At 36.4% G+C, this 13,137-nt stretch overlaps 1 protein-coding gene across 4 annotated transcripts in view; it reads right to left on the bottom strand.

The window, feature by feature from the left end:
- The window catches only part of pspc1 (paraspeckle component 1), a 57,898-nt gene extending 47,693 nt beyond the window's left edge, over window positions 1-10,205 (bottom strand). For 3 of the 4 annotated variants that reach the window (XR_012402924.1, XR_012402925.1, XR_012402922.1), the window contains exon 1: window positions 9,688-10,205. Coding sequence is in view for 1 of the 4 variants with exons in the window: in NM_001045258.1 (NP_001038723.1) it covers window positions 9,688-10,041 (354 nt within the window). In the remaining 3 variants the exon portion in view is untranslated. 4 annotated transcript variants of the gene reach the window in all.
- Window positions 10,206-13,137: the final 2,932 nt, after the last annotated feature.

Below are 13,137 nucleotides of genomic sequence, written 5' to 3'. Positions count from 1 at the left end.
TTTGTCATAAAGTCATCTGAGCTCAATGATCAGGTTTGTATCAAAATCCGAGGGCAAATCTGCGCCCTCACAGCGGTTTATCATAAAATTTTCATCAATCATTTTCCCCGCGACTGACATCAAGAACGAACACAGAAACGTTGATGCTACGTGTTCAAAAGAATCTAAAACGCCAAATACGATGAATTTATGTCGCATTTTCTAAAATAATACATTCAGTATCTAGCTTTTCACTTGAACTGTGGCTATGAACTGTCCAAACACCTCTAAAAAAGGCTTTTTCGGACATGACATATTTGTAAACATGTACATTATTGTAACACGTTATATTTAAGAACATATGAGCTGGTTTTAGTCCTTAGCTCTTTCATTTTCATTTTGTTTAAAATATATTTAACTTGCTTGTTGATTAAATCCCATTTTGTTATTTAAACTTTTTAATTTTATGCACCAGTCAATTTGCATGTTAATTTGCTATGAATAAAAGGAAATGATGTATTTTTTGTAAGCTGATTCGTGTGCAATCGTAAATATGTGTCTATATAGGGCTCTATATCACCTTGCAATTTTAAAATCATAGCTTTTTTGCTTTGAGTATAGGCTATTCAGTTCAAAAGAGCGGAGTTTCAGCTTTTATGAAGTTTGCTGTATAAAAATAAAACATTTTGAATTGTTTTATTGTTGAATCGGCTATTGGCCTCCAAGTCTGAAGAATTATCAGTATCGGCCAAAAAATCCATATCAGTGCATTTCTAATTTTGAGTTAGAATCTGACATAAAGCCACTGAAAAGACATGAGGTGGGGCAGGTAGTAGCTCTCCCACAATAAAGGGGGCTTGTGTGAGCTCACGGTCATTTTTGTTCAGTGGTTGCTCATCTCAAACGTACAGTTCAACAGGATTATTTTTCGTTTTGTCCTGATTGACTGACTGCAAAAATCGCAGATTTTATATCTCAGCTCGAAAAGTTCTAAAAATTGGATCTTGAATTAAAACGTGAATAAATAATGGACAACCAATGTCGGAGCTAAAGGGCTTGCTTCAAAGTACAGAGCAGAAGATAACTTGATCGTTTGAAAGTAATTAAAGTAATTTCAAAGTAATTCAAGTCATTTTAATACTTCATTCTTCATTATCCTCTGTATTTATGAGTGAGAGTGAAAGCGAGTGCCCACATGGCCCGCAGTGCTGTGTGTGTGTCGCTAGTTATAGGTAGCACCTGTTGCATCCACCTTGGTGTTTTTTGGGAAGCATATATCGCTCTACATTTTACATTCTTGCTTGGCCCAATGTGTACCTGCTATGTGTATACAGTATAAAGAATGCTGTTATGAGATATGAAACAGTTTAGTTGGCAAATATATAGGGTGCATATATTTGTAAATCGGACTCTGAAAGAGTCAGTACCTCAGCGCACACCACTGGTGCATGCGTAGATTACTTGCGGGTGTGTCTGGCGGAAATACCGATCATTGCGCTAATAAGCATCCAGATCAAGGTTATTACAGTTAACGAAAACAAACAAAAAAATGAAAACTGAAATGTAAAATAATTGTCGTTAACAGAAATAAAAATTAAAACGAGAGTTTTTTCAAAAACTAGAACTGAAACTGTATTGTGTACAAAGAAAACTAACTGAAACTAAAATTATAGCAAAAACCTCCTTTGTTTTCGTATTTGTAAATGTATTTAATACATAATCTTAAGTCTTAAGTAAGCCTTTTAGAAGTAAATATAACCTGCGCTGCAGGGGCCTCATGTACGAAGACTTGCGTGGAAATCTTACTAAAACATTGCGTACGCACAAAGCTGTAAATGTGCGTACGCAGAAAAAAATTCAGATGTATGAAACACTGCATACGCCGAATCTCACGCATATTCTTTTGTACATCCGAATGAACGTGAAACTGAGCGCAACATGCACGAGCACAAAACCCCTCCCTGCCTCCTCCCCCGTATGAATATGCTAATGACTATGCTAATGGCAAAACCCAATGAAAAAGCAAAGGCAAAAGCAAGCAAAAAGAGAAACTTTGAACAGAATGTGAATTGGAGGTGCTGCTTTCAGAGATAGACCGGAGAAAAGCGGTGTTATTTGCAAGTTTGTTCTCCGGAATTAACAACAAAAGAAAAAAATAGAGTGGAAGAGTTTAGCTGATGCAGTTAACACAGTTGGGTCTGAACAACGCACTGAGTGCATTAAAAAAAGAAATAGTGTGGTTTATATGTGTAAAATGTTGCAGTACCCTTAACAGTCTCAGTGGCGCACCTCGTAAGACGCATGTGATCATGTATTGACACGTTCGAGCATGAACTCGGCTCGAATTCAGCGTCTGATGAACTCTTTTTTGTTTTTTGTTTTTTCCCCCGCTACATATCAGATTTTGCCCACTATTTATCACGAGAAAGACAAGTAGGAATCATCAATAAGTTTGTGCATCATATTTTATTTGCACATTTATTGAATGGAAATGTTTCTGATTCACGCATGCAAATTCATCTTCAGATAGTGTCTTTATAGCAATGTGCGTGCGGTAGATCGCTCAGATTACATTGGGAAAACAGGCGACCGCTGCAAATTGTGCTTTAATGTTTAGCTGGTCAACTATATGGTATTGAAACCTTATATACCTGCTAGATGAACCCGTCTCATACAGCTGCCATTGCAAGGCTCAGACACTTTGTAGAGAGGAATTTAACACAACTGCCTCTAGGAGTCGCCAATGGAAATAAAACAGACACGCACAAAAAATGTGCGTACGCCAGCCAGAAAGCTGCCGTGAAGCTGCGCACATTCCCACGTTCAGTTCATTGTTAGTAAATCCAAACGTGAGCAATTCTGAGCGTGAAACCTGGCGTACACAAAGTTTTTATGCGTATGCAGCGTTGATACATGAGGCCCCAGGTGTTTGTGTTTGACCCTTTCGCACATCAGAGTCTCCTGCTGTCATTGGCCAGATCGAGCCGGTTCTCCTCCAGTCAGTCCTCTCTGTTGCATCCCGTGATAAATACAAAGAGTGGACATGACAGCAGCACGGTGACAGCATTAAATACAGAGACTTTAACACATTTGTGCGCAATAATGGGTTTTATTTCTGTATCGTGATCGCGAATGAATCTTTTTAACCGGATTTTCTAAGTGTACTTGTTGAACTAATTCACCAAATCGAACTGAATCATTTGAAATGATTTGCGTCTCCAGTAAGCACTTATCCACCAACTGCTTACTTTATAACAAGCCTAATAGCCCCTCTCTGACTCTATATACTCTCATGCAATTATCAGAACAGTAACGTTACATTGAGAAGCGGTGAACCAATAATACTGCGTATGCGTGATTCAGTGAACCAAACACATTAAGTACAACCAGCTGTGTGTCTGAACTGAACTTGAAGTAACTGCAGCGTGAGTAAACCGAGGGCTTGAATGCGAGGAACTGGTGAAAAACGTAACTTTATTTCATGACAGAAAATCGTAATGGAATATAAATAAGTCAATCATGATTCAGTTGGGTTTACAGTTAGTAAAACTTTACTGTAAGACATTTTTCAGATCATGGTCATGTTTTAACTGACTGAAATTACTATTGCTGACTACATAATGTTGAGTCCTAATATTTGCGTTAGAAATCTGATTTTCCCATCACCAGGCCCGGATTAATAATTCAGAGGCTCCTGGGGACAATGTCTTGTAGGCCCCTTATAGCCGCACCCCTATAGTCGAATGCGGACGGTTTTGCGTCGTCCGCCGCAGTTTCGGCCGTTGTTTTACTCTCGAGGCGTGTCCAGCCGAATTCAATCAGCTAGTGCTCTGGGTGTCCAACTGAATTCAATCAGCTAGTGCTCTGGGGTGTATATAAGCAACTAGTCTCACTGCAGCAGCCTCGTGTGAAGACCGCCTCGTGTGAAGACCGATGAGTGTAAAGACCATCGACTCTACCTTCGCCATCGACTCTACCTGCGCGACTCCACCAAGCAAAGACACCGACAAAGCACTTGAGTACTTAACTTTCTTTTTTTACTTTATCTTTACACCTATTTTTTGTTTTCATTGCACTTTTATTATGTGTTTACTAATTCCTGTTGTTACTAACACTCGCAAAACACGGGAGGTACGCTGCAGGCGTAATCTTCACAACCTTCGTTCAATACATGTATCTGCTATTTCACAACTCTCTCTCCGTGGGCCTCTGGAATTGTCAATCAGCAATCAGTTAACAAGGCAGATTTTATTACCTCCAAAGCTACATATTCGGACTATAATCTCATGGCTCTAACTGAGACCTGGTTGAGGCCAGAGGACACTGCTACACATGCTACTCTTTCTGCTAATTTCTCTTTTTCCCACACTCCTCGTCAGACAGGGAGAGGGGGTGGGACTGGAATACTGATTTCCAAAGAATGGAAATTTACTCTAAGACCGTCCCTCCCAACAATGAGCTCCTTTGAATTCCATGCATTCACCATTATCCACCCCTTCAACATAAATGTGGTTGTCATCTACCACCCACCGGGTACATTAGGTCACTTCTTAGATGAACTGGATGTTCTTCTCTCATCTTTTTCTAATTAAGACACTCCCTTGTTGGTGTTAGGTGACTTCAACATTCACATTGAGAGACCGCAAGCTGCTGACTTCCAGACTCTGCTTGCCTTTTTTGACCTCAAAAGAGCACTTACTTCTGCTACCCACAAATCAGGTTACAGCTAGACCTTATTTACACATGACATTGCTTCGCTGATCAAACACTAGTAACTCCACTACAAATATCGGATCATTTCCTTCTGTCCCTCAACATCCACATTATTCCTGAGCCACCACACACTCCAATTCCGGTTGCCTTTCGCAGAAACCTACGCTCTCTCTCACCCAATAGACTATCCACCATTGTTTCAGACTCTCTTACTCCATCTTGTAAACTCTCTGCACTTGATAAGAACAGTGCCACTGATACACTCTGCTCAACACTAGCATCATGTCTAGACAGAATATGTCCTCTTGTATCCAGGCCAGCCCGTGCCAGTCCTCCTGCACCCTGGCTCTCGGATGCTCAAAACTTCGAGCTGCAGAGAGAATTTGGTGGAAAACTAAAAATCCTGCAAAGCTCTTACCATACCAAACTCTTCTGTCTTCTTTCTCGGCTGAGGTTACTTCTGCTAAGCAGACTTATTTCTGACAGAAAATCAACAATGCCACTAATCCTTGCCTACTTTTTAAAACATTTTCCTCCCTTCTCTATCCTCCTCCTTCACCCGCATCCTCCACACTTACTACTGATGACTTTGCTACATTCTTTTGCACCAAAACTGCAAAAATCAGTGCTCAATTTGCTGCACCTACAACAAACACGCAAGATACAACACCAACACCACACACACTCACCTCTTTTTCTCAGCTCTCTGAGTCTGAGGTGTCCAAACTCGTGCTATCTAGCCATGCAACCATCTGTCCACTTGATCCCATTCCCTCTCATCTCTTGCAAGCCATTTCTCCTGCAGTCATACCAACACTGACTCACATAATTAACACATCTCTTGACTCTGGTTTATTCCCCACTTCATTTAAACAGGCTAGGGTAACCTCACTGCTAAAGAAACCCAACCTGGACCATACGCTACTTGAAAACTACAGACCGGTATCCCTGCTTCCATTCATGGCCAAGATTTTGGAGAAAGTAGTGTTAAATCAAGTCCTGGACTTTCTTACTCAAAACAATCTCATGGACAACAAGCAATCAGGCTTTAAGAAAGGCCACTCAACTGAGACTGCCCTGCTCTCAGTCGTGGAGGATCTCAGACTGGCTAAAGCAGACAAAAAATCATCAGTCCTCATCTTGCTGGATTTGTCACTGGGGTACCTCAAGGCTCTGTTCATGGGCCACTTCTCTTCTCCATCTACACGACATCTCTAGGACCAGTCATCCAGAAACATGGATTCACCTTCCACTGCTATGCTGATGATACCCAGCTATACCTCTCTTTTCATCCTGATGACCCCTCGATTCCAGCTCGCATCTCAGCCTGGATGAAAGATTATCATCTTCAGCTGAACCTCGCGAAAACGGAAATGCTTGTAGTTTCTGCCAACCTGACTCTACACCATAACTTTTCAATCCAGACAGATGGGACAACCATTACTGCATCCAAAAGGGTGAAAAGCCTTGGAGTAATGAAAGATGACCAACTAAACTTCTCTGACCACATTTCTAGAACTGCTCGATCGTGCAGATTCGCACTCTATAACATCAGAAAGATCCGACCCTTCTTATCTGAACATGCAGCTCAACTCCTTGTTCAAGCTCTTGTTCTCTCCGAACTAGATTACTGCAACTCTTTGCTAGCGGGGCTTCCAGCTAACTCTATCAAGCCTCTTCAGCTGCTCCAGAACGCAGCAGCACGAGTGGTCTTCAATGAACCTAAAAGAGCACATGTCACTCCGCTACTCATCCGTTTGCACTGGCTGCCAGTTGCTGCTCGCATCAAATTCAAAGCTCTGATGTTTGCTTACAAAGCGATTTCTGGCTGCGCTCCTTATCTGCTCTCACTTCTGCAGATCTATTTGCCCTCCAGAAACTTGCGTTCTGTGAATGAATGTCACCTCGTGGTTCCATCCTAAAGAGGGAAGAAATCACTTTCCCGAACACTCGCGTTCAATCTGCCCAGTTGGTGGAATGAACTCCCTAACCGCATCAGAATGGCAGTCACTTGCTGTTTTCAAGAAACGACTAAAAACTCAACTATTTAGTCTCCACTTCACTTCCTAATCTGCAATTGCCTCTCTGGATATACCACTAACTGTACTCAAAAAAAAATAAATAAATAAATTTACTAATACTTTTCTTCTTAGACTTTACGGACCTGAAACTTGCCTATAGCATTATTCATTGTTGCTCTTATAGTTGTGTAAATTGCTTCCTTGTCCTCATTTGTAAGTCGCTTTGGATAAAAGCGTCTGCTAAATGACTAAATGTAAATGTAGTTGAATAAAAAAATAAGATTAATATAATATTTTTTAAATAAAATTAATCTTTAATGTATTGCCCACATTTTTTTAATAAATGATATACAGTACATATATTTCTAGTCTACAAAGATTTAACTTAGTTTTAAAGCATTTAAAGCACACTTTGAAAAAAAAAACACTAATACAACTAGGGGAAAATAATGGATTTTAATATACTTGTTCAAGTTCACTAAAGCAGTACTAAAATTTATTTTTAAGGGTATTTTTAATGTATAACTTCTACAAACTTATAATGCACATGATTTGGATAACACCTCTCCAATCCAGTTCTAGGAATCTTATTAATGAATCCTACTTGTCTTCCTCGTTATGAAGAGTAGGCAAAATCTAAATGCGAACGGGCCCCTGGGCCTGTGCCCATAATGCCTATTGGTTAATCTGGCCCTGCCCATCACTACTGTGTGCCTAACCTCAAAAACAACCTTGCACACATATTGTACTTAATGCTGCTATCTTGTGGGCTGCTGTATTTGAATTTGAGGATGGGTAGATGGTTGTGGTAGATGATAGTGTTCATGTGTCCTCTGAATACCTTTCAAAAAATGTATGACTGCAATTTTATTAAACATTATTTAACCTGTTGATTTTGAATCTTGCACCTAACAAATATTCTCATTTAGAAAAAAAACTGAAACTAGTACTGGAACTAATAAAAATTTAACTAAAATTAAGACATTTAAAATATTTAAACTAATAAAAACTAGGAAATCTACCTCTAAAACTAATTAAAACTAACTGAATTTAAAAACAAAAAGTCAAAACGAAATAGAAACTAAAACTACAAAAAAATTCAAAACTATTATAACCTTGATCCAGATTTACCGCAGGAGAAATTTCCTCTGTGACTGCGACAGCCCTAGTATCAACAGTTACAGTACCCAAGGTATTGTCAGCATACTACCAAAAAGGATGAACCACAACCAACAGCAGGTGGACACAAGAGTAAGCTGTCTGAAAGGAATGTCTGAGTGCTAACCCGGACTGTACACAAAAAATAAAACCACAGCTACCCAACTCACAGCAGAAATGTTTCCCGGATCATTTGTGAAGTGTGAGTGCTCTGAATCTGGCTCAGGTACGATTCACTTGGCTTGCCGTGGCCTGGTTGGAAGAGGTGTGCCAGAATACGGTTCACTTGGGCTTTGGCACAGTACGCTTGTTAGTGCAAAGCACGCCTGAGCCCAAAACTAAAAATGAGATGCGACTTTTACGGGATTGTTTCATCTGGATTTATCAATCATTCTTACTGTTCAATGAACGCAAACTGTCAAAGATTATTAAAGACGCAAACCGCTCAATGCACAATGTACCTTTAGCAAACCTACTAATTCCTGCAGCACAAGGACTTTATAGTGGTTTATGAGCATCAAAAGTGGTTGATCTGCTCAGTGAAATATTTGACTGTGTCACCGCATACCAAACGACTAAAACAAAATAACTGAAGAAATCTCCACTGTGCTGAGCAGAAGCGTTTCTCTACAGAACAGCGCATCATTGATGACGTAAGCGTGCCCAGGCCCGAATGTAATGTCAGTGCGGGCCGTGAGTAAATGAAAGGCTCCTACTACTTAAAAAGCACTCTCGGCTAATACAGGCTGATAAACTGCTGTTTGTTTACCTTCAAGCTCTGCTTCAGTTGCTTGACACGTGTGCACATGAAGTGCAGGAATGAGTGAGTGCCAGCACACACACATATTATGTATCATCAATCATACACAAAAGCCTAACCCCATCTATGTTTACAAATACAAGTGCAGCTGTTTAGAGCTAATTTCTGATTAATGATGTGAGAATTTACTGGCATTTTGGAATGGATGTGTGAATGGGCTTTTCCAGAAAAAATCCACAACGTTCTTGCCTGTTTTTTTTTTTTTTAAGTCAAGAACAAGATTTAAAAACAAGGTTTTCATGGGAATCACCTAGTGACTGAATTATCAGATCTAACAAAATTACACAGTAAAAAAAAAATCTGAATGAAACGCACACTCCTCTCTGTATTGTTTCTGTCCCCCACAGTCACACACATACATACATATTTATATATAAACTGTTTTATATATATATATATATATATATATATATATATATATATATATATATATATATATATATATATACACATATACATATATATATATTTAATAAAATAATATATTTCTCAAAGCAACGCAATAAGTAATAAAGTATATTTTATAACAGAATAATAATATATTTCTGGAGCCACGCAATAAGTAATGTATTATTAAAAATAATAATTTTAGAAAATGTCTGTATGGTATGCACCCTCTTTTCCTCTTTATTGTTTCTTTTCCTCTGTATTGTTTCTGTCCTTTGGTCACACATATTCAGCTTTATAACAGTTTTAACAATATATTTTTCAAGCAACGCAATAAGCAATAACGTAGTTTATAATATTTGTAACAATTCTAACAGAATAATATATTTCTCAAGAAACAAAATAACTAATTGCGTAAAAAAACTTTTTACGCAATTAAAATGTTTATTTGTTTGTTTATTTGTTTGTTAAAATGTTTATTTGTTTGTTTCCATTTCAAACAGTCAACGACCCCCCTTCCACACACTACTAACGTAACGTTAAGTTCTTTAAAATGATCCATGTTTTGATTTTCAGGCTATTTGTATTTTGCAAAGCACGGTGTCTTACCAGGCGTATAAAGCCGAATCCTCTGTCTCGGTTGATGAACACCTCCTTTGCGTCGCCATATTTGAAAAAGAGCTTTTTGAAATCTTCATCCGCCATATCTGAAGGTAGATTACCGACAAATAATCTGCAACGCTGAGTGAAGGTTTTTTCACCTGGTCTTCTGAAGTTCTTGATGTCTACGGTCATCTCTTGAGGTTCAGAGTTTGCAGAACTGGGGTCTTGTGGTGATGGAGCAACTGCCTCCATCGTTTCCTTAGGGTCTCCCGGAGATTCCGTAGAGCGCGTAACATTCTGCTGATGAGGGAATGTTGCATTGTTTTGAATATTCACCTGTTTTAGGTTAGGATTTGCCATTGCGCTGCAGACCTAACTGTAACTATTACAATACTGTCTCAATTCGATTTCTAGTTTGTTGTAATAAAATTTAATAATAGACACTGTGAATTACACTGTTTACTATTATGTTAACCCACATTTAACTGAGCTCAACATCCTATACAGAGACGAATCCAGTCCCCGCATTGTTCTTCTTCTAATGGTACTTAATGGCGGTTGGCAAGCCAACATCTGGCGCATTACCGCCACCAACTGGAGTGCGGAGCAATATCCTAGAAAATAATTTACTAAAATCTGCTCACTTTCTTTCTATGCTGTAGTGGATATGGTTGCTTTTAACGCTCTTAAAAAAATTCTGCATTTTAATTTATTTTTGAACAACTTTGAACAAAGCAACAATACATATATGATTTACTGGTACATAATGAAAGCTTCCTTAATCAGAGGACAGATGAGCATCATAAAAAAGAAAGAAAAAACTCTTAAAGGTTGTCAGCAAGTTCATTATGTTCTATTCAATCACAGATAATTGAGGTATTCTATTTCTTCATTCATTTAAGCGATAGAAAATAAAGACATAGTTAAATACATAACATTTTTGAGGGATTCTTAAGAATATGTAAAAAAAAATAACTTCCCAAGAATAATAACTGTGTTTACTGGTAAATTATGTGTTTTGTTTAAAAATATACAAATAGTGCATTTTCTTTTGTTAAAGCAATGTAAATCTTGAAACTTCGTAAATAACCAATTACGCAAACCTTCCCAAAAAAGGCACAAGCAAATTTACAATCATAGAAAAGATGCTGTGGTTTCAATTTGATCATCACAAAATTGTTGGAATCAGAATCAAATTTTAAACTTTCTTTAGAAGGATATACTCCATTTTGAATTTTAAAATAGAGTTTCTTTATACTTTTGGTGCCACTGGAAACTTTAAATATTTAGTTCATAACAATTTAACTTTTTTCCTTAGAGAAATAGTGCATTTTTTTAAACATTAATAGAAAACATACCGTAAAACAGTACTGGATAAATGTCTATTAATAATCAAATCTCTAATCACCAAAAGCTAAGGAAGACAAGTTGTTATATTATTTTGAGATAGATTACAAGACATACATATTGTGGGATAGCTTTGATGATATTATTATATTGCTTTCTGTCAAATAAATACAATTTGAAAATAAATACTTTTTAAAAAGACATTTTTTTTTCTGTTATTATCTAACATTTGCATGTCTGACCATATTCCTTTTTCCCACCAGTTTTTGTAAAATCAAGATTTGTTCCTATATACAATGTATCTACATTTCCATAAAGGAATATTACGTAGACAAAAATTATGCTTTTGGATAATTTTCCAGTCAAGTAAAACCTGTTAATGAAACACTGAAGGCGTCCATTTATTTTCCTTAGATGTTATTAACAGTGTTTTAAGGTCATAATCACATCTAAGGAAAAAAAAATGGATACCATCTTAATTAATAAAAAAATAGGCTGGGGATATACATATAATTTGATTTAATTTATTTGATCTTTTTAGGAATTTAAGCCAATTTATTTTAATTGTATCATTGACACATTCAATGTCAAGGTCTTTAACCTTCTTTTTCATTTTCTTTGACCAATGTTCCTTTTCTGATATACATTTTTCTTTTACAGGTAAAATAAAATTAGCTTGGTTTATAGCTTTTATTGATTTTATTTAAAAAAGAATTGAATAAACTGGGTAAATAAGTCCAGAAATGCTTTCCTTTTTGTCAATAAATAAATAAATAAATAAATAAAAATAACCACCAATACTATAAATGTCTCTTAAATATGATCTACACTTATTTAAGGTATTCCAAATATTAAAATTATAAATTGAAGAAATATCCTTCATAATCTGTATTCCACTATAGTTGTTAAACATGATACTTAACAGTGTTGAGGAAAGTTACTTTTGAAAGTAGTGCATTACAATATTGAGTTACTCCCCCAAAGACATAAATAATTGCGTAATGCATTATGTTACTTATGTATGATATGAGGTGCCGTGTAGGATTTAAATCAAACTTTGCTTAGCAACACATACATAAAACATGTGTATATACACCTGTAAATTACTCGCATATACACCTATATTACTCAATGCGTGCATAAACACCCAAAATAACACATTGCGCAAACATACAAAAATAAAAATAATAATATTCACAAACATGTTTATCACAAATCTGGTTATTGCAAAGCTTATGAAATAGAAAGAATGCGATTAATAGAGGGATTAAATATATTAAATTATGAACATATGTTATATAAAATATTAGTCTATATAAATAGACTATTCAAAATAAGAAATATTTCTATTTTAAACCTTTTAATTTAATTAGGTAATTACATACACAAATATAAATGGACAGATAGAACCCTTAAAGGACGTTCAAAAAGCAACTAGAACTAAACTAAACCTATAGTCTTCTTGTTTTGTTTTTTAAATTCTTATAATTATTATGCTTTTTATAGGTTTTTACAATGTTGGTGTCAAAATTGCAAGATTTTGGTATCATTTTGATTGGTAATTATTCAGCATATACAAAAAAAAAAAAAAAAAAAAAAACGCTAATTAAAAGTCTGTGTTTATCATGTTGGTCAAGTTGACCCCCCATGGAAAAGCTATATCCTCTGGACACTCCTTTTGTGTTTAATAACTACTAATCTTTTTTACAGCAGCTGGCATCCAGCATTTTGGTAAAATAACCTGTTTATTGATGACAGGAAAACCCACTTAAGTGCATTCCTGCCCCCTGCTGGACATAACATAACCCTTAACGAATAGTGACACCGACAATAAAACAAACATTAAAAACTAATATTAAACAAACATATTTTATTCAAAATTTTATTCAAGCAACCTTATATTTATTAAACCATAATAACATTTCCAATAATTTTATTGCATAACAAACCATTAAATTTGCAGGAGCATTCCTTAGCATTATCTTTTTATTTTATTAAATCTTTTTTTAGAATTAGCATAATCTATTTTCATAATTCAACAGATGTAATTCCTCTACTAATCACATTATTTCTGTTTCCTAAGATTTGCAATAACTTGATTGATGACAA

This window comes from Danio rerio, chromosome 1, assembly GCF_049306965.1.
Source record: "Danio rerio strain Tuebingen ecotype United States chromosome 1, GRCz12tu, whole genome shotgun sequence".
In the NCBI taxonomy this organism is placed as follows: Eukaryota; Metazoa; Chordata; class Actinopteri; order Cypriniformes; family Danionidae; genus Danio; species Danio rerio.
Note: the sequence above shows the minus strand (reverse complement) of the source record. Positions and strands in the feature narration are given on the sequence as shown.